General features: G+C 38.2%; 1 protein-coding gene across 12 annotated transcripts in view; it reads left to right on the top strand.

The window, feature by feature from the left end:
* diaph2 (diaphanous-related formin 2) overlaps positions 1-26,699 on the top strand; it is a 426,471-nt gene that overhangs the window by 367,442 nt on the left and 32,330 nt on the right. For 10 of the 12 annotated variants that reach the window (XM_078953946.1, XM_078953952.1, XM_078953949.1 and 7 more), the window contains one exon: positions 1,760-1,825. The exons of 1 other annotated variant lie outside the window; for it this stretch is intronic. In XM_078953946.1, the coding sequence (XP_078810072.1) occupies positions 1,760-1,825 (66 nt within the window). The remainder of the gene's footprint in view (positions 1-1,759; positions 1,826-26,699) is intronic. One more of the 12 variants, XM_078953948.1, reaches the window with a different exon arrangement.

The raw sequence follows: 26,699 nt of genomic DNA on the forward strand, positions 1-26,699 counted from the left end.
AATGCATTGTCATTTTGTCATTAATGAAGCTCTCAGCAACGGGATCGGCGATGGTTTAGAGTAATCCATGTGTTAACATTTTCCATTCTACCATGATGAATGGGTCATGCCCAGGGGAGTACCACCTAGCAGGAGTGCCAGAGTCAATTGATATGCAAGTGAGAGTTCTGCAGAGGAGCCACAGGTGCTGTCATTCCCATAGCGAGAATTGTTATTTAAAAAGAGGGCTGCATTGAACGCTGCAGACATGTTAAACACAGCATAACAAGGTCTCGTCTTTGCACAGGACTCAAATATTTTGGCAACTGAAACTCCAGCCCTTCAGGGGACACTTCTTATGACATTACACAATAAATACAATGAAATAGAAATGTAGTTTTTTTTTTTTTTGTCTTCATGAAGAATTATTACTATCTATTAACTGTTCAAAACTAGATCTGCACAATATGCTTTTTACCTCTACAACCAGGCCTTGAATAAAGAGTTTAAAGGAAAGAGTACAGACTTGGAACAGCACTCCAGAGCTACTTTAACTCTATCTGAACAACTGTTCATTGTTTAGGCCTGAACTACATCAGCCGTCATCCTGTCTGGCATCTCTGGTTGATATATAGCATATGGGATGTTGAAAGCATTATTGTTTTTATCACATTGGGATATGATTAAAGAGGACAGGGTTTAACTGTCTGAACATGCCAGACTCCTATATGCAAAACAGCAGTAGTAGCAGTCGAAGTAAACTTTATAATCTTTTAAAAAGTTTACAGGAGTGGACAGTACCAGATACATAATAAAAGAAAACAATAAATGACATTTCCAACAGTAAATGTTGGTCCACGTTTCTAAATCATACCTTATGAGGAAAGTCTTACATTTCTCTTACCTGTTTATGGGGGTTACATACATAATATAACCTGCCATAGGTGAAATCAGCGAAGTCGTATCACAGGCTCTTGAGGCACTAAAACTCCTCCACTTTATACACTTTTCTCAGACAGACATGAACATTTTCACACTTTTCTCTCTTGTTTAAACTCTCAAAGTTCAAACCTTGTTGGAAAATTAAATTCAGTATTATAGAATGAAAACAAAGATCTGATGACGGTTGAAGAGTTACGTAGATTTGTAGAGATGCACACATTACAGTCTCCAGCCAATCAGGATGCAGAACACAGTGCATTGTTAATAAAACAAAAAAGCATGCAAATTATACAGAAAGAAATCAGCGAAACAACAAAACCACGAAAAGTGAACTGGAATATAGCAAGGGAACACGGTATGACCCTTTATTAACCCCCCACTTCAAGAGAATTGAGACATTTCTCCACATCAAAGCACAAACTAAGGAATACAGCTATGAGATGAAATTCAGATTCAACAATAGTAACGTTTTTTGGTCAATTTGAGAATAAGTACGCTTGCTGTATTTCTGTATGTATCAAGGAATAGGTAACTGACAATGTTCACAGTATGGTTGAACACACTCAGATGAATGACAATACTCATGTCCTTTTTCTTGTTTCAATCCCCGTAATGCGGCTCCTCATTGACGTGATCAATAATCTCATTTGCCTTTCCTCTGATCCTATGCTTTTCTGTCTAACGTTTTGTTTATATGGGACAGTAAATCCAAAGGTTTTCCTTCACTGGTTTCAACAGTACTTTAAACATGTTTCCTCTGATGCATTTTCTCTTGTCCTGTTCTTCCTTCCCTTCTTTTCCACCATGGTTTCCCCTTATACCTCCATCATTGTTACAGGTGATCAAAGCCCTTCCAGTCCAGCTTCTCGGTGGCCGGGTGCTAACTATGGTAACAGAACTCTAGGTGTGTGTGTTTTTTTATCTAACTGCCTTTTTAACCCAATTGTTACTTCTTAACAACTCTTTCTTTTTGGATGCATAACCCACCCTCTCTCCCTGTCTGGACACTCACTGAGATTGTGCTGGCCTAAAGGAAGGAAAAGTCCTGTACTGAATCTAAATGTTTTAGCCAATTTAAAATTTTTATGGTTGGCCATGAATTAATTAACTTATGCAAAAATGAACTACTGTAAACTGTAGAATAATACATTTAAATAATAATGAATTACGTAATTACAAAACGCTAAATGTTAGATCTGTATCACTCTCCATTGAAACCTACACTTTCCAATGGTGCATTAAAGGCCTGGCTGCCAAAACGCATTACAAGATCCCTATAAAAAGTCTGATTTAAATGATCAGTGCTGCTTTTAGTCAGTAATGATCTCTGTCTTAATTACTGTTAGGTATTACTTCTTTCATATATGTGCTGAACTAACGAATGAAAAAGGAAAGGAGATGTTATTATTGATGCCGGCCAATACACAGGATCTAAAGCACAGTCCTTACACAAACTGTGCTTTCAGAGAGTAGCATTAACCCTCTCTAGGCCAAACTAATTGTTTTTATTAAGAAGAAAATAGGCTTAAATGGACGGGCTAAAAGAATATAATGCTATTACAAGTTATGTGTTGCAGATTTGCAACACTTACCTAGAGAGGGCTAAAGACTGGTGTTCTCAACATACATAAGTATACTTTCCTGTGTATACTACAAGTAGAGATTAGAGCTAATGTCATAACTAGGTATACTCTCAAGTTGTAGCAACAGCAGTATCAAACGTCTACAAAAAGACAAAACCTCATTAGCTGGACAATGAAATTGGATCCCATTTTCATTGCTGTGTCATTTGATCATGATACAGTAAAACCTTTAGGGATACAGCAGAAAACTCAACTAGAAACATCATAATGGACATGAGTGCTTCAGCCACAGAGTGCTATGGTGTAAATGTTTCACCAAATACCTTTGAAATCCAATATTCTGAAGCACATCATTGTGGAAAGTAAGTTGCCCTTGAGTTTAAGCCTTCATTCCAAGTGTTACGTCTTTAAACGCTTATATAATCCGAACAATGGGCATAAAAAGAGAAAGAGATTCACTCAGCGCGCTTCCTCTAATGTAGCACAGCTGCAGTACTTACCTTCCTTCCGTACTCTTTCTGTTAGTTTACACGTTGACAGCATGATGCCACTTCCTGTCTTGTAGCAATGTTTGGTGAATATCCTGCTGGACATGCCTGAGGTCCTCAGTGATTTGGCCATTCTGTGTTATTCTGCTTTCCCCATGTGTTAGTGGTAAATGTCAAACTGATATTAAACAGCCCACTAGATGTCTTTTTCTGGAAGATGGTTGACACTGAGATATGCACTGTAGATGCTCTCACTGTTGCGTATTTTTCATTTTTTATGACTGCATGTCCAGTCCCTGTCGTTTCCTGTCTTCTCCTTTATTTGTGGATGAACTTGCATTTCATCAGCATGTATATTGTAAAATGAAAATGTTTTTTTATAATGCAAAATCCAGAAATCACAATCTCACACTTTTAAAAAATGTGCAATTTCATCAACAGAAACCTTGTAAATTGAGGAATCCGTTGAATCAAATCTAGTTACAAGAACTGCATGTTTGGATGTAAAGTTTATCACAGTCATGGGATAGTACAAATACTTTGGAGTTGGGCTGTTGTCTATACTTGTGATGCTACATTTACACTGGGCATTTGACACACATTCAAGAATCCACTAAAAGCTTGTTCTTGAGCGTGCGTTTAGCACATGGTGTTTACACTGAACTGTTGACTATCACATGTACCTGCAGTTGGAAGAGGCTAATTGCGAAAAGTCAAAGCAGTCCAAATCTTGCTTAAGGCTTTTTCTTTCGCAGCTCTACTCCAATATATGAAAGACAAGGTCTACTATAAGATTATTAACACAATTATTAACTACTTCATGATCAATTTTCAAACAGTCGGCACTTTCATGAATTTAAAGGGACGGCATTCATACGTCACAACCAAATCCGAGTCCCTGATTGGTCAAAGTTTAACTGAATTAACTTTTAACGTGTGTTTAATTGCCACGCGTTTTGCACATGGAGCCTGAAAACGGTTGTACAATTTGCAAAGTGACATGTGAACCTGAGAGTTTTGATTGCGAAATCCTGAAACTCGCATTTACATAGACTGTTCATTGATAGTGGTTGCTTGAACACACATTACCAAGACCTGTGTGAATGTAGTTTATGTCTAAAAGAATGTCCAAGAGTAGAACCTGACATCATGCCAATGACTTCCTGTCTTGTTGTATTACATATTCCTAACCACAAATGCTGACAGACTTTTACTATTACTGTTAGATATAAATTTAAATTTTGAATCACTAAACCTCCAGTGGGTCAAATGGGTGTTGGAGAGGAAACAAACCTTTACATGATGGTTCAACATATTTAATGAGTTAGACTGTGGGGCACACATGGTTGGTTTAAACACCTCAAAAGAGCCTTGTGCTTTCTTTAGTTAAAGCCCTCTTGAAAACAGTGTAATGCTTGTTAAAGAGTGGAAGGAAGTTGTTGTTCCACGTGATGGATTGTCTTTTCTATGAAAGTGTGAAATACAGGTCAAGGTCGTTGCCTTGTTGTATCCTCTGCAGTGCAGGAAATATACTATTTTTTATGGCCACTACAAAAAAACAAAAATCTAAAAGCCAGACACCAGAATTCCAACTAGTTTTTTTTTTTTAAATACAAATTATTTATTTGTTTATTTAACGTTTTCAGACTAAATCAAAGTGGAGCCACATCCGGCATTTATTTCTCTTTAGCATAATAATTTATATAACATCAACATTTTGAGTTGAAGACTTCCGTAAATTGGAAGTGGCGTAACCCTTGTGCTATCCTAGGCACTTTAACATTGGGAGTTGGGTCATCTAGACTCAGTAAACAGTCCGCTGAACCTTTTTTTTTTCAATGATTTGTGATCTTCACTGGTGTCCATGGATTACATGACATCTTTCCACCTTTATCCACCTTTGTCATGGTAGGGAGAACACGTCAATGTAAGGCTGGGGTCATCTAAGATAGCAAAAGGGTTAAGAGGTGAAATTACACAACTTATAGAAGGCTCTATATGGAGGCATTGGACCTGTTTTCAAAGTGTTAGTTGATGTTTAGTATGCCATGTTTCTGTTACCCAAAGTGTTTTTGTTACAGTGTTGAGTTAATGGGTCAGAATGATGTGTTTCTGCCTTGCAAATGCATATATTTTACTGTAATCTAAAAAGACTTTTCCACTTTGTTTCAGTAGGATGTAAACTTGGTTAGATGATGAGTGCTCCATAAAAGTCAAGTTCCTCTGCTATGATTAGAAAGGAAAATTATTTTTTACCACCCATTTGTTAATATATCAAGAAATTTTAAACAGGTTTTTAATGTAACACACACAGACCAAATGCATTTGTTTTTTTCACCGAGACAACAATGATGTAATGGTTTTCTCCAAAGCATTCAATTCAATTCATTTTGATTTATATAGCCCAATATTTACAACAATAGTCATCTCAATGGGCGTCATGCCAGGGATTGTGTAATAGACATGAATCATAAAGTACATAAAATCATAAGATATAATATCTAAGGGCTAAACTGGGCATCCCTGCCCTTTGACCCCCCTTGCATTGTGAATGGCTTTTTTCTCAGCACACTTTTACTTCACCTTGTGAGCATCTGACACCTCCTTGTTTATTGATGTAGAGCTCAGCAATGGTTTGATCAACAGCTGATGGATTGGGAACGCTGTGGTGATGAGAGGAGTCAAATCCTTTTTACATGGCTGCTCCATAGATTTTTTTTTTTTAATGGAATCTGGAAATGAGTTTAGCTGTGAAAACAGAGAAAAATGTATTAAGTTGTTTTTGTAAAAGCACATATCTATAGTTTTTGGTGCTAGTTGTACTGAAACCAATGAAACTAATATTTAGTGAGTTGATAACCCATACTGTATCTGTTTGGGATCAATATTTTTGTGCGACAGCCTTGTTTAAGAATCTATCCAGACACTACTGTTTCTTGATTATTTTTTGACATACTAATGGTTAGCCTTCTGACTTAAAGAAACTGACGGCATTTCACTCCATAAAATTACCGGTTAAAGAGGGAAACTTGTTGCAGTTTTACCAGACAGTGTGCCAAATCTATTCAATCCCGCTTGTCATGTCAGTTGTAATCTTGTGCTTTAAAGCTTGATTAACCTCCTGTCATCCTTAAACGAGCAGCATTCACCAGAGAGAGTCTGCCAGTCACACAGAGATTCTCCACTTACCGCCAAAGTAAGTTCATTTAAATCCAACATGGCATTCTTTTTCATCCTTTGGGCTAAACTGCTCTTCCCTAGACTTCCTCAAATGTCAGACAGAGTCCAGTCCAAGGTGCTGCTTGTGGAAATTACACCCAGTTCCAAAAGGTTTTTCTTTGTTCCTTGTTTCTAATTTCCTTGAATAGAAACTCCAGCAGCAGTGATCATGTTTTACATAATTACACAAGTCACTTCTAATTCAACACAGTGGTTAACAGAGAAGCCATGATTTGCGTTGAAGCTGACTTCCGGGAAAAAAAATCTAAAACTCATCTGGATAATGTTCTGGGTACCAAATACTGTATACCAAGCATAGTGTTTATTTACAAGTTGTCTGTTTGATTTTTACCCAGTTTTCTATGCCATTGTAATTTTTAAGTTGCAATTCAAAAAAACCTTCCATTTTCCGTCCTGAATTCCGCACACCACTTGACTGCCCTTGAGTCGGCTGTCGACTAAGCTTTATTTCCATTCTTTATCTGTTTTTGTTGCTCTACGATGTCAAGTTTTTAACCTGACTTCCTATAAGGCAGTGATCCCCAATGTTTTTATGCCACAGACCAGTATGACTTCAGAAAAGATTTTCACGGACTGATTTTTAATATATGGCAGGCAATTGTTGTAGCACCACTACGATGAAGGAGGAACAGAAAGGTGAGAACTCAAACTCTGGGGTTTTATTTTGACACGCATGAAATTGTACATCGCACAGGTTTGATCATCTTCTCCCCTTCCCACACTCATGGTGCAAAAAAGAATTAATGTCTATTAATTGTAGCTTTCTTTTTTTGGAAGTCGAAGGCTCTCTTCTGTCTCCTGGCTGGGTGTTTTCCCCTTGGCAATGAAACTTACCAAAGACGTTTGTTTTTTACTCATTTTGCTAGCTCCTGGGTTTTATTTTAGCGGTATCCTATCACGTGACCGAGAAGAGCGTCTTGGCCTGCGTAAGGAGTTAGTTACATAGACTAATGTAACAGGGATAGGGCAATTTTTCTAAATAAAACATCTTTCATCTTCCGAAATAAATAAAACGGAAGTAATTTAAGTTATTTATTTTTTCTGTGCCGTCCGGTACCAAATGACCCACTGTACTGGGGACCGCTGATATTAGGTGTTTTCTCACATTTTCTTTTATCCTTTCGATCTTCCAATGGTGCGTCAGAAGAACAAAGAGGTTTGATCACATTTTTTTTTAGAAAAAGCTATCATGAAACCTGAAAGTTAAATGACTTGATCCCCGAGGCACCCGCTTTTGCTCTGTGTGGCTGTCGCCCATTTGATGACGTCAACCTAGAACCAGCCTCTACGGCGTGTAGAGCTGTGACGGTGTCGAATTTTTCATCACCGCGGTGATGAACCACCAGGGGGCGCGGTGTTGCGGTTAACCGCAGCCCCCCCCCCCCAAAAAAAAAAAAACACAATGACAACAAATGACAACAACTAACAACTACATATCTAACTTGTGAACTAACTATAGGTGTTGTAGATTGACTCTGTGTGTGAGCGCGGAGCGTCTTGTGTAGTTATAGTAGGAAGGTGCGCACATGTGTGTTGGGGGTGCGTGTTGATTCTTCTGCAGCGGACCGCTCTGGAGCTGCACGCAAGTTTCACCAGTGCTCTCTGGTACAGACATCTTCTCAGAATATTATATATTGCCCAGTAATAAACAGACTGCAGACGCTGTCACCTTTCCGGTAGCCGTGAAGCCTGACACCCATGAAGAACGCGGGGCAGGAGGCTCCGCCTTTGTTTATACAGACACGTAACGTAACGTTACGCTGCAAAAAATAGTTCCCAAACAACACATGTAGTGATTTTCATGGAAATCTAACAGTGCGCGTTCATGTTGGGTGTTACGGATTGAAGGAGGACAGTTACACCCCCCCAAAACACAAAATCCTCCGGTGGGCGGCCGTGTCGCGCACTTAGGAACGCATCCAGCTTGTAATGGAAATGAATACAATGGAAATTAATAATTAGAAAGCAGTAAATTTGTCGTATTTCCTCACGAGACGGAAACTTCTGTTGTAGAATAAGGATGTGTGCTTCTGAAAGCGCGCGCCTGTTTGTGTAAACGGAGCCGCGTGCCACGTGCAGCGCGAAGGCAGACACTGAGAGCACGAGCGCGTGGGAGAAAAGGAGACAACAGTCTGAAAGAAAGAAAGTCTGAACACAGGACTAGCAGAAAAAGGAAATTATCAGCAAAGATGAATGTGTTTATTATAGTTCCAAAAAAAAAAAAAAGTGCGGTGATGCGGTGATGACCTCATCACCGCGGTGATGACCTCATCACCGCGGTGATGCGGTTATCGTCACAGCCCTAACGGCGTGTCTGCTTTTACCTCATGAAGACAAACAATATCCAAACTTTTGCTAAGATGAATGTGCATATTGTGCATATAAAATAGACGTGTATTAGCCGATCACCGTTGCTTCGTGGAGAAAGTAGGTGTATGTGTTAGTCTGGGGGCGGTGCTGGCAAAGCAGGCTCTTCCTGGAAGGGGCTCTTCCACACTGGTCTTTGGCACAATGTGAGGACCCACTCATTTTGGGGGATTGGGGGGGCTGGTGATCAGAGAGCAGGTTTTTAGAGAAATGCCCAGAAATGTCTGAATGGATCAAAATACCACTTTGGGGTTGCTTTTTTGTGAGGAATGAACACTATAATGCACTTGAAAGATCACAGATGTTGATTTTGCATGATATAAGCCCTTTTAAATAATAGAGTAACATCATCTGTGGACAAAATTTTATTTAAGCCGCAAACTCAAAAGATTTGTTTTTGAAAAGCAGAAAAAAATAGCTCAAAATGAAAAAAAAGTCGGCGTGTTTCCCAACTGCTTTATCGTGTATTCCCTTTTTTGTGAGACACTTACCTGGGAATCTGTCAGGAGATTGGTTGGTAGAGACCAGGAGTCTCTCATACATCCTGGCTCATCGATTTTCAGTCAGGGATGAAAGCCACAGGCTCAGTAGGTCTTTCATACTGGGGGGCATCCCAAAAGACACATCAATCAGATTTCAAAGAGAACCAGGCCTATCTTATTTATTTACTGTCTTTTCAATGTCATTATGAACCAGAACTTCTCCCTCCACCAGTCTTCTGCTTCACCTTCACAATTTGGTCCAGGAAAAGTTCCTCTTTATGCCCCATTTAGAAGCAAGCTTACGGAACAAGACATGAAATGCTTTCCATGTTATTTTGCTGAGTGTGTATAACAAATCTAGAAAGTAGGTCTCTCACTTTTTTGGAGCCAGTTTTCACAAATATACAGAGCTCCTTGTTCAACAGGCTTGTGCAAAATAGCTATTAGGAAGCCTGTTGACTGTGACGACGTCTCAAAGAGCTTCCCGCTAACGTCGATCTGTTTCTTTCAGCCTGCAGGGGCTCTATGGGAAGTCTGCAACACCGACTGGAGGATAAACAAGCACCAGTCATTTAAAGGTTCTGTTTTTAGGCTTTTGAAGCAAAGCCTTAGTCTGGAAATAATCAAAATGCATATTTTGTCAGACACATTTTACACTAAATGGATGATATCGGATTTCTCAGAGCTAGATAATGTTAAGCTTTGCTAAACCTTAGACACCCTGCAGTTATTTTAGCTGGTCAGACCAACGAGTAAAAGTCTAGGAAACTTAAAAGAATAGTAAGGAACCTTAAAAGAGGCCATATCTGTTCGGCTAGTAACTCACTTTGGTTTAGAGCTGTCAAAGCCTTTTTCCTATAGAGTGTTTCGTGCTTAGCCTGGCAAAGATGTTGTTGTCTTCCCCCTGTCATAAGAAAAGTCAGGAGATTGCTGGTGAAATGACATCAGAGGAAGGAGTGGTGATTATAATTCCCCAAGCAATTAATTTGCTCCAACATATGTTGGACCCATCACTTTATGTCTTTTTATTGACTTCCAGCTTCCCAAGCAGTTTGTCTTCCGCAGTTTCTTATGCAAACAGATTTAAAATGGTGTAACTTGCCAGACAAAAACTGGGGCTGCAGGGTGCCTTAGAGTTGATGACTTTTCCTCCTCAGGCCTTCGGCCTCTACTCCAGGGTGTTGATAGATGTTATTCATTAGACTATGCTTGAGGCATACCTACAGGAAATGGAGCTAACATGATTAGGGGCAAAGAGACCCAGAGGGTCTCAAACTACAGCTCAGATGGCTTAGTAGATGTGAGATATCAATATAGTAAATGAGAAGAGAGCTCTGTAGAGACATGTGGCCTGAAGTCTCTCACCTGTTCCTCATAAATGAAGATATCCATCAGAAACCTAAAGTTAAAGGTAGATGTGACCTATTTGGACCTCGTTGCTCGCCAATTTAACCAAAGTCGTCCTGAAAAATCTGATGAAGATTTGATGCACTGTTAAAAAAGCGTTGTCACATCGTTGGTTTGTTGCTTAAGTCTGCTAAAACACTATGTAAAGTAAATTAAGTGTCACATCCCACGTTTAGGGGCCAAACTAAATTGTGTAAAAGACCCCCCTTTCTATAAGTGAACAAAAGTTGCCTCTCACTCCTGTTCTTTGTTAAGTACGGTGGCCCTGATGTGCAGATAACACCAACAAATCACTCAAGGAAAGAACATGTTCAAGATCACAACAACAATTAAAAAGCAAAAGAAATGATAAAAAACAACATGACCTTTTGAATTACAGTAGAGGACAGGGTATCCACATGGGCCTCCATTCTTACAACCTACAATCGGAGAATTCTGATCATGTGGAGCCAACAGTCTTAGTGTTTTTTGTTTGTTTATCCATTTTAATAAAGTCAATGACCTTGTTCTTTGTTGGAGACTTAGTACATATGCCCAGTATGCCTAGCTGTATGAAACCTCGTTTCACATGTTGGATTATCAATGAATAACTGCAATCTGAATAGTCTGTTAACCTAAACTATTCACTCACTTTCCGGAGTATTTCATGGAACCGTGTGTTTTTCTTGCTCCCTTCCCAAACAATATTAGCTTTGAAGTATTTTGGCAGTTTAGAAAGGTCACACCAAGTGTAAATTGCCAATACCAGATCAATTTTGCTGGGCAAATGTGCTTTGGAAGCCCCATAATGGAGGGTTTTATCTTATATTTACCCAGCGCACATTCACACAATAAGATTGATGTCACTCATTGTGTGATGTATTCCTAATAGACCTATAAACTTGCAGAGCTTAAAGACAAGTGTGCCAGTGGAAGCCAAATATAAGAGAGGCAATCGGACCATCCCACCAGCTGAAAAATTACCCTCATATAATTCCAATGGAATGTCGCCTAAGCTATCATGCTTAGTGCTGAGGAATGGGCAACTTGTGTCGGTTGAATGAAACCGTATTTATTACTCATTAGACAAACAGCAGGACTGAGCGATGATCACTTACAGGACAAATGATGTAGGTCGGAACAGGATCCCATCTTAGTTATTGTTCTCTGACAACAAGATACATTGATAAAATCAAATGCTTTGAATACAAATATAATTGTTCTGTAGCACTTCATGTATTTATAGCTCTCCTTTATGTTTTCCCTTATATTAACTTGTAATGTTGAAGTAGATGTATCACCTAGTTTGCGTTTGAAGTATCAACAATTATTTTCAACTTATAGTAGAATTTTGTCTTCCCTTATGGATGTTTGGTGCTTTGTTTTTGTGTGAGCACTTTGTTTTTCAGTCTTTCACATCAATGTGAATAATGCTTTTTTTAACAAATCCTTTTGTAAGCATTATGTAGTTTAGCTTTTGCGTGGATTTCTATCACCACAATTTTATTATTGTCCTACCACAACAATTAAATAGACTTCTGCTCAATGTTGATCCTGTTTTGTTTTTTTCTCCTTTTTATTTCCTTACTAGGACATGGGTTGATTATTTTTATTTTTATTTATTTTTTTGTTATTTACCAGATAAAGCCTTTGGGAGGTGACGACCATGTTTGGATACACTTTTTTTGAACATCCTGGATGATGCAACACATAAGCAAAAGTTGTTTAGTGTGGCTAATGCACTTTAGAATAAATTACATTAACCACTGGTGGCCACAGAATACTCAGTTGAGGCCAACTAACTGAAGATTTCCGCTGTAAATGTTTTTGTTGGGTGAGCTGAAGATTCAAAGGGCAACTTTGTAAAAAGAAAGCTTTGTTTGTCTAGAAGCTCAGTGTTCTGCCCCAAGAGTGAATATAGTTCAAGCTCAACAACAGTAGCAGGTTAGTGATTTGTTAAATGCTAAATGCACTCTGACAGTAGAAGCTGTGTGTATATACTAAAATACACTTTAAAGAGATGTAACAAGGATCATTTCGGAGTATTTTGTTATGCATTTACTTTTGTGAATTTTCCTTTCGTTTGATTCCTGTTTTACAGACTTATATAGATGTATATTTAAAAATAAAATCATCTTCACTGAAATTTGGAAAAATTCAGAAAAGCCCAAACATCAACTTTCTAACCTATTTGGATTCAAAGCTAAAAAAGCCCAAGCTCCGTCTGCAGAACTACTACTTGAAAAAATGCAGTTTTAACATTTGTTACACAGTAATATATTAAATCTCAGCTGCATTTAAAAGAAATGTATAACAAAATACAAAAGAAAGCAAGGAAAAAAAGAATGTGAAACACTATGTAAGGTACAAGGATCTTATAAGTGAAAGCAGAGGTAAATAAAAAAAACAGAGTAACACCAAAACATCCTCCAGTAGACAACAGGTTCCACCACAGTTTATGTACACACAGACAAACACATAACTATTAACTATCTGCAAGAATAAAAATGTTTTACTATTAGCTATAAATGTTGGCTCTATATCTAACAATATTAGGTCGTTTTGTGGAAGCGCTGATGTATATATGCTGCAAGAATCCTCAGTAAAGTTAAGATTTACTTCTAGGAACACAGGCACTTACACCTGGAAGACCTGACAAACCTGATCTGGTTATAGTCGGTGAACAAGACAGAAATGTACTCAGAAGCTGAAGTGCTTGATGGTCTATTAGGAGGGTTCTGGAAGGTTTGTGTATAATCTATCTCACAAGGAATAATAGACTCTCAACTCTTCGGAAAAGGCTGTATAAGGATTGCCGGACAGATCTGCTGCAACAATAGGATCTCTAAGATCTTTGCTGTTTTTCTCTCGTTTGTGTGGCTGTATTGACAGTGTTCTGTAACGCTCCTGATTACCTAACTATTCCAAAACATGCATTTTAAAATACCCTACATGTGTTAATTCGGTATTTGCTTTGCAGCATGTTGCTCCTCCTAAAAGTAGTAAGTGTGTGCTTAATGTTTTTACCCACTGCCTTTTGGTTTATGTCTTTTGATATTTTTTTTAAATTGGCACAACCTGATACAACTTGCTTTCTGCATCTTTAATTTAACTTAGCAGAATTTCTATTTAAACCTTTAACACTGGTGCTGTCGCCGGTGAAACCTAAATAACACATGGTCTTTGACCTACTATAACTATTCGACTGTTTACACCATCAATGGGAATCAGCTAATTCTGATGCTGAGAAAAAGCGGCTTTGCACTCATATGAAACGCTTTCCTAACGTAAAAAGTGGCATACAGGCGCATAGCCGCTTTTCTTCGCTTTAGAATCTGTTGGAATGACGTTTATTACGTAAATCCTTGATATGACGGTTTTCATTTCATTGTCAGGGGGTAAATTGTTTTTTTTTCTCTGGAGACAAAAAAAAATATATCCACTTTGTCTTTTTCCATACCTGTGTCAGTTTTAATTTGCTGGAATTTTTTAGACTTAAAGGAGACTGATTTCTAAAATCCAAATTCCAATGTTCTTGCAAAAGTAAAACGTCTTTGTCTCCTTCATCAGACTATTTACATTACTGTTCCTAAAAAAATAGATTTGAGTAAATGAAAGTGGAACTAAACTTCTTTTAGCGTTAACTGACAGTGTACTTATTGTTTCCCTATCTTTTTTTTTCAATGTTTGTTTTTATGTTTCTTTTCCTAGATGTATTTGACAAAATCAAAATAGATAATTTACATTTCTGAAATTGTTATTAATATTGATGTACTGCTATGTTTTGTAATGCTGGTTATTTCAGTAGCCACCAAGAAAGCCACCGACGGACATGTCTACTAGTTTTATTGTAAATCACATCAATATTCTCAATCAGAATGAAAAAGTAATAAACACTTATCCACAAACAAATAACTTTTCAGACACTACAAAAAAAATATACCTCACAGGCTACACAGAAGCATTTCCATGAACAAAATCATCAGTTACTTTAATTACGATGTGTTCAGCAGTAAATGCAGTTATCAAGACCATTGACCAGAGAAAATGAAGCGTTAGTTTTGAGACAGTTGTCTGTTCACATAGAAAAAGGTGCACAAGGGGGAGAAAATTAAAAAAGAAGAATCTATCAGTAAAAGAAGCAAGAGCATATATTGTGCAGTGATGGAAAGATGTATCACTAGTGACAGTAATAAAGACTTAAGAAACCAAAAAAAAGCCTGTGAGGGTTAAGTGAAGGCACACTGCCAAAAACCACAGTGACGCCCCCTTAGTTCCACTCATACACACAAACAAATACACACTCACATACTGCATAGTGCAATCAGCAAGAATGTTGGCTGCACTCAGGCACTTCCCCCTCCAGTCAAGCATGGTTTTACTTGACATAGTTCAATCACTAATGCTGACTGATGCCCATTTGCAAGGCTCTTCACATTTATTTATTTATCTGTTTATTTGCGCCAACTTTATTTATTGATGGGACTAAAGGAATACTGTAAGGCATCTCATCTCCATTTGTCCAAATAGAGCAGTTAAGAATTCTGTTGGCCGAGCATCATTTGGCTGATCAAGGAATGACAAAGTTCAACTCTTTATTTAGATTCAAGCTATTTAAAAAAGCTTTGCCTTCCCATGATACAGATGTAGTTTGCCTGCTTAGTCTCTAAGTATTTATCCCAAAGCTTTAGCTGACTGTTTCCTTATTTTATCATTTATTTTGATGGGGTACATTATATGTGTTACACGTTTTTTTTTTTGTTTTTTTTTGGTACTATTGTTTTTGTGTTTTTTGTAGTTGTTTTTTGAGCATTATTAATATTGACTTAAACATTTAATTTTGGGAATTAAATGCAACGGAATTTTTTCAAATATTTGAACACAACTTATAAGCTAAAGCAGGTTCATTTGTGTAGGACATTACATACACAACATTGTTTTTAAGAAAAAGAAATATTTAAAGCACATAGAACTGGAAAATCTGTCAGTACAGCTAACATTTTTTTGTTTTGCAAACAATACCCTTAATTAGATAAAGTTAAAGTCCCCCTCCGATTAAAATCATGTTTTTTGTTTTTATTTTGACATGTACCTGTTGCATTTTTCTTATGAAAGAACAAATTTAATTAAAGAAAAATTTCATTTTTTACATTTCTGAAGATTTCTCCTTTTATATCGCTGTCAATCAAACTGTCGCAAAGATGCTCGGTTTCAAATAGTGAGCCATTGTGAAGTCACGACGGCCCAGGAGCGCATGTGCATTGCACAAGCGCCCTGATCTGCCCCACTCAGCGTGCACATCAGCTGAGGTATGAGAGAAGAGAAGATGGCACATTCCAGCTTTGCCCGCACGGATTTTAGATGCGTCCAAGGCTGGATTTTGTTGTTGGCCGCATGTAGTTAAAATTAACTCAAAGTTAAACTCCCAAATGTATTCTGTGCATTTGTGTTCTCTCTCTGACCGAGTTTGAAGGCGAAGAAAATACGGCAAATATAGTGACAAAGAAGGATCACATACAGTGGGCGGAGTGCAACTCATTTAATCCCGCCTACGTTGAGCCACGCCTCTGTCTGCACACTGCTGCTAGGTGTAGATGTAGAAGTCTGCAGGATATCATGTTTTGCACAATAAACAACTCTGATAACAAATGCACAGCTGGAACGACTTTTCTTTATTGTGCTTAGTATCGCTTTAATAATAATCCCAGTGTGGGGAACATGCTTCAATATGCATTTTACCAATACTTGACTTATAAGTTATCACACCATGTAATGAGTAATGCATCTTTCATTGTTAGTTTGCCGTAGGCAAAATTTTTGTTTTCAGTTTTCTAATGTGTAAATTGTCAAATTTAACAAAGTTAAGTTTAACAAATATTTTCTTTCTCCTTTTTATTTTTTCTTCGGAATCATTTTCTAGCTTTCAAAAAAAGGTTAAATGGTTATATTAAAACACAAATTCTGTTTTGGGGGCTGTTTTCTTGAAGGTCAGAGATAATGCTGCAAAACCGGAGTGTTGAGCAAAGAGTGTAATTATAATTCCACCAGCCTTGAATGACCCTTATCTCAACCGATGTGTTTAGCCAAACCTGCAGTTTCTACACTTTAGGCCGCAACCGGAAACTCCCACCTGAGCAGAAACAGTAAACATCTCTGTGGAAGGAAGACAAACTGTCCACCAGACACTCACTGTTTGATAAAATGTCAATAATGTTGTTTCCTATTTAAATAAAATGGCTAAAACACCATGATGGAACATATGAGTCAAGACTTACCTGAGCTTGTAGATGTTTGGTTGCTATTGAGATGAATTATGGCAATAAACTGTCCAGAAGCAAATCAGTCTGGACATGGAGGAGGTCATGTAGACTTGATTGCACATGCAGTAATTACAAGTTTGCTTATGCTGAACTATATTAATTTGATTTTTAGATAGTGCTGTGTAAAGGTAATGTTCACAATGAAAGGTTTTTCTTCAGATATAAAAAAAAGCCCCTCAGTTCAGGGTTCATACAAAAAACAAAAAAACAAATCTGTCTGTGCTCATTGGACATTTCAGCTGGACCAATTGGGATAAAAGACCTTGCTCAAGGATTTAATCTCGCCATAATCAAGATCTGAATTGGTGACTCACCACCTGGAAGACCATTTTGCAACCCTTTAATCCAATACTTGCTCGTGTCCTTGTGTGACCAACACCTGTTCGGATTTTAATAAGTGTGTATCAACCTAAAATATTTCATTTAAGCTTTTTGTGGTTACTATAGTAACAGTATTCAATGTTAAAGTTATGAAGTCCTATATGACATGACAGAGGATTGCAATGAGTGATTTGATACGGAGTTTTAAGATTATGTGTGAAGATATAGTATGGTCTGTCATCTCCTGTTGGATATTTGAACACTTTTGAAATCCTGTCACAGCCCTTTTTTCTAGATGACGCTGAACGTGGCACAAATCTGTAGGTGGAATCTTTTGAGTTAAGACAGAGATGTGTAGCATTCACAAGAGGTCATCATCAGGGTGTTTTTTTTTTTTCTGTCTCGATGCAAACATGTCCACAGATTTTTATGACTTTAGATGAAAGTCACATTTTGCTTTATCACTTGACCTGACCTTTCTATAGTTGCCATGGCAACGATATCTAAGGGACTTGTGACACGAAGTGTAGTATACGTGTTAAGGTTGACAGTTTATACAATTTGAGGAGATTAACATTTCTGAAATATGTGAAGGGAAAACATGGTAGAAAATAATGAACAGAAGATTCATTACGATTACAGGAATACTTTAGCCTTTAATTATAAATCATTTTGCTTTTCGTGCATTAGAATTCTTGTGAAGTGAAATGATTTTTGCTCTCTTACTACACCTATGCTAGAAAAAGTGGTTTCCATTTTACCTATGAAGCTTAGTTGAAGCCTGAAGCACATTACAATAGCATTATGTACATGTTTTTTTTTCGAAACGGCTTTCATTTTAGCTAAAATGTCAACATCATCACAGCATCTACTGACACCAAACAGGTTGTTGTTCGGATAATACACTCAATATTGGTCCTTTGCAATAGCTTCTGTTGCAAAACTTTATTTTGTAGCAGAACAAAATTTCTCAGAAAGTAAAAAAAGCAGAATTTGGTTAATTGAAGATGGTTAACTAATGAGAGTTCTGACTGGATTGAATGTTTTAATAAATTAATTGCTTGAAAAAATTTTATGTTTAGCGTTAGACAACCTAAATTAATATAAGAACTATTTCATTAAACTACAACAGCAATAAGCATTCTACTGCGTACACTAATCAAGATTTCTTTGTGAAAAGCCCCTATAATCTATACCTGGGAATTTAGTTTGGTCATTTCAGACCACTGTCTCACTGTCCAATTTTCTTCATGCTCTGCATATTTTTAAAGGACAATTGGAAAAAGAGCATCTTGACTGTAATCAACTGACTCTACAAAGTAAATGCTATCATTTTTTTATTAGCCATTCTGACTATTCTTAATATTCAAGGATGCTCAGAATGAAGATGGAGGAAAAAAGAAATTAAGGAGAAGACAACACAACATTTTGGTATTCATGAATTCCACAAATTACTGTGTTAATCTCTCAGGAGATGACTAATATGTCAAGTTAAAAATAGACCGTTTGCCACAGCACCGCCCCTCTGCCTGCAGTGGATTAGCATGAAACAAACAGTATGTGATAGAGATTTGTGATTTAGTTTGTGTTGAGAAGTAGGATGATTGTTTGAATTATTATTGCAAAGTAGATAAAGTTATGCAGCTTATGAACAGGTTTGCATAGTAAAACTATATCAGGAACATGTGGTTTGTTTGTGTCCAGGCAGTGAAGATCATAGCTCCATGAGGCAGTGAAATAGGAAAGCTGTCCTTTTTGCCATTTTTCATGCAGAGGGAAATTGATTTATTGGTCAAGGAATAATAATCGTCATCACTTTTATTGGCTGACACCAAGTAGAAAATACAAACACAAGTATAATATAAATCTGCAACAACTGCATGTCAGCATTTTATGCAATGACCTTTTAAAAAAAAAAGTGATAAAAACATTTGTGAAGATCCATATTCCTGTCATGTCGAGCAAAGAACCTGAAGCAATTTCTGCTTTTTAAAATGTGTCTCTCCTGTACATTTTAATTTTAATGACTCTGAAATTACCTGCTAATTGCTGTTCCTATGCCCACTAATCAATTGAAAACAGATAAGATCTTGGGCACAAGCAGAAGAAATGAATTTCATTGGCAGGACAGCTTGAATCTACCTTTAGAGTTAGGGGGAGAAGCTCTACCATCTGGAAAGAACTCAGCATAGAGACACTACCTGTCCATCTGGAGAGGAGCCAGTTGAGATGGTTTGGACACCTGTCTAGAATGCCAGGTGCCAGGTGTATCTTTCCCAACCATCCTGGTGAGGTGTTATTGGTATGTCCAACCAGTGTAGAGGCCACAAGGAGACTTCAGACACACCTTACACTATGTCTTATACTATGTTCACAAAGTGTCAAGGATTCTTGAACGCACTTTTAGCATATGGTGTTCACACTTTACTGTCGCTGCGTGGTACTAGCACATGTATCTAGAATTGGAAGAGGCTTGGTGCAAGATGTTAAAGCGGTGCAAATCTCTAGCTGGGCACATACCACAATTATTAATGTCTCCTTCATGATTAATTTTCAAACAGCTGGCCCTTCCCCAATTAAAACAAAAAGTTTCTACCCATACATCATGACCAGATCCAAGTCCCTGATTGGTCAGAGTTCAATTGGTTTAACTTTCAATGCACATTCAATGATCGCCTGTAGAGCCCAAAAAAGATCTTAAAAACACGCATAATTTAAAAGTTGCAGCCCGATATGCAGATTTTCCACATGTTTACATAGGCTTTTCATTGGAAGTGGTTGCTTAAACATGCGTTGCAGATGGCAGTCTGAACATAGCTTTAAGCTTAAATTAAGTTTAAAGCCTTGGTATTCCCCATTGATTGATCTTGACTGCTATTTTTCTTTCCAATCCTGTTATTTTAGTGTGCTACCTGAAGCTAAATTATGGCACTATTATGGTCAGACAGTTATGTTTTGGTTTACTTTGAAAGCCTAGCTTTCAGTAGACTAGCTCAACTTTGCAATTCTCCTTCACAAGATGTAAATAAACCAAGTGACAGAATGATGTCTGTAAGAGTTTGAGAGTCATGCTTCAGTTTAAAGCCAACTGAGGATGCTGTTTTTGTGACATCTCCACCCTGAGGGCATTTGAGGCTAAGTAAAGGATAGAGCTGCACATTGCATTACTTCAACAATTATTTTTTCCCCTTCTACTCCAGAGAATTCTGATTCTCAGGTCACTGTTGCCTGGGGGCAGATTACAACAAATGGGAGTTTGAATGCTATTTAAAATTTCCAACAAGTAAAGGAAGGAGTATGTGTCCTGGGTGTTTTTCCATGTGACTTTTCTTTGGACATGCACAAATAATAGACATTTGTAAGGAATAGATTGCGGTGGACCACATTTCCATTGCACAAAAGATCTAAATAATGAAACCAGAGAAGACAGAATCCCATTTTGAAATAAAAATCTAGGTTTTTTCTACACACATCAGCACACATGCACGACATGCGTACATATAAATGTTTTGTTCTATCTAAATATAGCATTCCATCTTTGTAAGTATTCAGTTGCAACACCTAATGATTAAAGAGAGAGCATGTAAATTGTTTATGATCTACATTTTTAAAGTCCTTCATGTTTGGGCTCTTCCTTTAGGCCTGATGGCGCCATTAGTATGTTTATGGTGCCGGCAGAAGTCTGCCAAAGAATTGACTTTTCTTTTGTCAGTTGTAAAACTTTTAATGACAGTCGGTGTGATGGAAGAAGCAGCCCTGCCCTTATTTTGCTGGCTTCTCTGCTGTCAAAGAGATGGCTCTTGCTTATAAATCTTGAATAATTGAAGAGGAGAATCAGTCAATGAGAGAGGGAGAGGCACAAGGACTTGATGACTTGATGGCAAGATGACAGCAGACTGATAAGCCACTGTGTCATATTGCTGCCTGTATACCATGCTCCCTTTTATTGCCATGCTCCTTAAATTGGTCTGTACAGTTATTGTTCTTATATCTCCCTTTTTCCTTGTGTTTCCTGCTCTGCTCACTTTTTACCCTTCCAGAGATGCAGTTTCTGTCTCGTCAACTTCCCTTTGCCAAATTCCTTGCTGTATCACTCCTTAGTTTTATGCCCTGTTTTCTAAGATACCTTTTTTCTTCTTGCATCCTGTCCCATCCATCCGATTGGCTTCATGTCACTCCAGGCAGAGTTATTGCTCTTGGACTGCACATCGGCTCAGTGGCGCCATGCGCTGCTTGTTCCATCCGCATTATCCGTTTATGTAGCATCCCTTTTTGTGGCAAGCCGTTTTCCTATAGCCCAGTAATGATAGGACTCTTGGCGACCCCGTGCATTTGCACTGTAATATAAGACACTCTCATTAGCCCAAAGATTGTGCTCTCTCATGTCCATTACATTAATTGCTACACATCATTGGCTGCCATGCCTCTTAGTATTTTGTTACATGGGCTGCATTCTCTGCTGCATCGCCAAACTGTGCTCTTCAATCACTTTGCCCTAAAAGGTGAAAAAGATAATTATGAAAAAGGTCACAAGGAAAATTATGTAAGATCGTATTGGACAAAAAGATTCAAAGAGATAGTCCGAAGGGTTTGCTTGTGTTTTGTTGCTCGGGCAAATGAGAAAAACAGTTTTCAGATCAAACAAATTAAAGCAAAGTGCCCTCCACCCCACACCATCCTCCTGTTGTCAGTCATCTCCCTTCATAATAGAGAGGCAGGCCGCTTTCATAATTGCTTTGATGGTCCAGCCTGAACAAATCACTTCTGGGCATAAAGAGAGCCCTTAGAGATGGCAGTCATAGAGAAAAGGTGCGAATGAATTAAAGCACTTTGAGTTCCTGTGGGCATGTGGCCCAGTTTTCGCTTCAAAAGAAAAAGAGGGAAATACAAGGAAAGGAGGAGGTGGTGAGGGGGGCTCTTTCCTCATAGAATAAAATGTAGGAAAAGCAATAATGCACATCCAGCCTCCATTATGCCAAACTGGAGAGCTTTATCAAGGAGGACACAATGGCATTGACATAGTTAACTGGCAGGTGGAGAAAGGAGGATTTCACTGGAAATAATCTGATTTTGTACGGCACTCTATTCTATAGGAGAACCTCTGGTCTGACCTTTTGTGAGGGAACAAAAGTTTAGTCCTTTGGAGGCAAAGCTTTGAATGTTTCAGCAGAGATGGGTGAATGGGTCATGTGGATGTCCCAAGGCCGTTGGTCTTGAGGATTCCAACAAGGAGTCATCATCCAGGGCCTTGTGCATTGCTACCATTGAGTTCCACAATGTCAGAGCAAAGTCCTCTCATATTGCTCTCCTCTTTATGTGTTCTTAAGCTTTGAACTGAACACCAAGGTTTCCCTTTTCTCATATATGTCACTTTGCTTTTGGAGTTTCAGTCAGACTCCAGCTGGAAATAGAAGAAAGTGAGGCACTCATTGAATGATTCAGGGCAGGCTTCGATCAGCATGTCACAACATCTTATCTGTAGTAATCTGTTCACATGACAAACCTGCAATTTTATAAATATCTAGACTTTTTAGTTTGATCTTTGAACCAGCAAGGGTGGCAGACAGTTACAGATGTAGCTTGAAGGCATATATTGAGTGAGTAGCACTGTTCTTAACAAAAAAAAAAAAAATCTGTGACAGTCTTGCAAAACTTCGTTTCACTGTTAAACAGAAGTCTTGCAGATGTCAGACAAAACTTCCTGGGGGAGGACCGCTATTTTAGTAAAAGTTTGGTCGCCTCTACAAGCTGCAAAGCACTGCCGTCATTTGACTAATCCCTCGACACCTCCATGCAGGGGTCACAGGCTCCCACTGCAACGGCCGTCTGGGGTTTCATTCTTCCCAAATGGTCGTCTTTTTTCTCATCCAGTCGCGGCACCCCCACCCCCGCCCCCATGTTAGTTCCACCACCAATTCCTTTGCCTTTCTTCAGCTGTGCCACCACCTCAGTATGCATCCCATGGTTACTTGCTATCAAAACGAATCTTTGACCCCCTTTTCATAAAAGAGCACTGCCTTTGTTTTGTGTCTGACAGCCTATCACAACCATTCAGAGCCACAGGTGCAACTTGCAGGCTAAATGTTTTTACTTCATTGTCTAAAATAGATGTAAGAATCCCAGACATATAAAAACCACTATTATCAAACTTGTCAAGTAGCTTTCTGTTAATAGCATTAAAGACAAAATAGTGAAAGTGGTACATTTTAAAGAATGTTTTGACAGAAGCAATCATCAATGCTTACGTCTCTCTTTTTCAGGATTTCTTTTGTCTGTCTTCTTTATCCTCATCATCCTACAAGGGGCGAGTGCTGCATATAATTGCCTTTCATGTCCTAATTCCACAGCTTTATTGCCAATAAGAGAACACTTTCCCTTGTCGTCTTGACTTAAGCATGTCCATCTCGCACTCATTTGAAGCATATTCTCAAACAAAAATGGAGCTGAATGCGTTCACATACAAAAAGGACCATTAATTAGGAGCACTGACTAATAAATTAGGGAGACTCTATGACTTGATTCATGCCAAGAAGTGCAGAGTTGGTCCACATCCATGAATCCAATCATGTGTTTCAGGGAAATGTCTAAGGCATTGTTTTTGCCCTTCTTCCATGCATAATTAACCTTACCCCATTCATAATTCAGATGCGTTCTTCACACATTATCTGTAATATGACATTACCGCGGTGGCTAAACAGGCATTGTGGTGCCACTAGTGCATAGGAAATGTGTGCGTAATGACATACTTTTGACTGGCAGCACTCCATTTAAGCCACAAGAGCAACAAGGAAAGCAGCTGCTACTAATTTCTTGCTTACTTTAACTTTTTACAAATAATTTTTGACAAACCAGGTTTACTTGTACAGATATATCTCTTACTAAGCAGTTCCTGTTTCTGTAGACGTCAATTTATGATTTGTTGTTTCACCTGTTGGCCAAAAACTGCCATAACAGTTCTTAAAAATGTGCAATTTTACAGAAATAGTACCCTTGCTTGCATGCACTGCTTGTTTTTTTTTTAACACCCCTTCCAAATGATTGTTTATTCTAGTTCATATATATATAAAACAAATAGCTCCGTGCTAGCTGTTAGCCAGGAGCACATTACTAATCCATAGTTTTAATCATTAAAAATGCTCAGTGGAAAAAAAAACACGAATGAACTCTTAACGTGCTTTTTATAGCCCATCTCAAATGATGTGTTTGCCTCCAAGGACACAGGGAAGGGAAGCCAAAGCATTAAGAAAGGAAGAGGAAGTGATGCAGACTGGGATGAAAGGGATGTGTGATACCATCAGGTGATGCAGAAAGGACAGGAGAGAGAAGAGCAGCAACTTTGATAGAAAAGGACAGAGAAGGAGTAGCCTGCTGTTGCCAAAGCAGTACTCAATATTGTGTCCAGTTCTGACGCATGCAACATGTTTTTCCAGTCTTTGTTGGCCGTTTTAATCTGCTTACATATGTCCTGGATAAAAAATGAATTTGTCTGGAAGACGGGAAGATATTATTGGCTCAACCACCGCCTCTTCGTTTGTGTGTGTGTGTTTCTAAGCACTCGCTCATGATGGCCTTTGAGTATTTTTGCGCATGCACATGTGAGCGAACATTGTCCGCCCCAGAGACAACCAATTCATAACAGCAATGCATTGTATTTCTGCCATACATCATTGTCAGTGCAGCTCACCTCTGCAGTGCCAGCTTATTTAATGGCTACGGCCTGAACTCTGGGTGCACAAAGGACCCTCACACCTCTTGTATCCATTTGCCCTCTGGCATTTCGAGGAGTGCCCACGGTGGTTTATGTGTGAGAAACAGTTTACTTATTTTCTCCTTAATGTGCCGTTCAGTGTCTTTTTGTTTTTTTGTCGTTTTTTGAGGTCTTTAGATGCAGGAAGAGTTTTTGGACCGATGTTATTGATTGTCCCTTGTCAGCATATAAACCTTCACACTGATGTTGACAGCTGAGGATTGTTCCCTGCTTTATTCGGGGCGGCCCTTATATGAAGGTTTAGTTTATTATTCCGTCCATCTCCTGAGAACTTGAACAGCCTGTCTGGCACAGGTAAACTTTCCCCCCCAAGGAGTTGATCCCTCAAAAGATCACCTATTTCTGGATTGCATCTTTTCTATTATTACCTGCCAGGACACTTTTTTTTTTCCTGCGTTGATATTTCAATTGTGATGATTGATCGCAAATCTCAAAGAGTGTGTTCCTGACTAGCAGGAAAGATTTGAAATAAAAAGGTCTTTTATATTTTGAGCTGCAGCCTGTACTGGATGGAGTCGCTCAATGTCTGGATAGCAAAGCCAGGATATCGGCAGTATTCCATCATGTTGTTGTCCCTGTCTTTTGTCCAGGGAAGTGGCAAAAAAAAAAATGTCCAGAAAAACATGCAGCACGGATTTTATGTGAATACAAACAAAAACACAGACGCTTCCTCAGGTTGGACCTAAACAGTCATGTTGTAGGTAAATATTGTTTGTTGCAATAGAATTACATTGAAATATGTGATAAATGGAAATAATAATTAATGAGTGGCTTGATAGTTGACCTAAAAGCAGTTTCCCTTTTTAGGTTACCGCTATGTCAAAATAATAGGAATTGAGTTGATTTTGTTAGCGTGTGTGTTCTAATGCATTCTTGATTCAGATGCAAATAGGACAGTTTATCAGCCGTTCAGACCTGATAAATAATGGAAAGAACAAAATGCACGGCCCCAAATAACAAAATGAAAGAGTGCCTCTTTTCTGCACCACTGATTTCATTATAGACACTATTATTGGCTTAGAATGGCAACATCTATTATCTAGAGTTGGAGATTTTTTTTTTCTTCCCCGTCTTCTTTTTGATGCAGACCGTCTTTTACCGCTGTCAGCTCTCATCAAATATAGCTGCCCCAGATAGGGCAACAGGCAAAAAAGTGTGGAGCGATTGCCTTCAGGCAGCGGTCAGATGTAAGAGCTGCTAATGTTCTCTTTGCCTTGAGATGGAGCTGTGCTCTCATGATAACCGTTATCTTTCTTCTAACTTTCTAGTTTCTTCTTTCTTTGTTCTATTTGGTTTGTTCATTAAACAAATAATGAACAACATAGCAGTCCTCCTAGAGGCCAGTTTAACCCAGTTTAGCTTAGTCTGTTTGGTTTAGTTTAGCCATTACTTATTAAATTCTATGACTTCATGTTCTTTATGAATAAATGTTTATTACACAATTACGGCTATGAAGCCCATTGAGACGACTATTGTTGTAATCTTGGGCTCTATAAATACAATTGAATAGAACTGAATTACTTCTCTGTGTCTAATGATAATATAAATGCTGAACTTATTCTTCAAGTTGTGAGTAGATTGACTAAGACTCTTTATTCAACAGAATCTCATTTAAAAATATTTACATGGATTAAAAAAGTACAATAAAATGATTCCTTGAACTTCTAATAGAAGGAACAACTGCATTTGTGCAAAAATTCTTTTGGAAATGCAGCAGTTAAAGGCCATGTCACACAGCCACTACATGCATTTTACGCATTTTCCATGCGTTCAATTTCTGTCTTTTGATATACATGCGTGACGTGATTTATAAGTGTTTCTTG

Source organism: Oryzias latipes, chromosome 10, assembly GCF_053564925.1.
Source record: "Oryzias latipes strain Hd-rR chromosome 10, Olatipes_Hd-rR_3.1".
In the NCBI taxonomy this organism is placed as follows: domain Eukaryota; kingdom Metazoa; phylum Chordata; class Actinopteri; order Beloniformes; family Adrianichthyidae; genus Oryzias; species Oryzias latipes.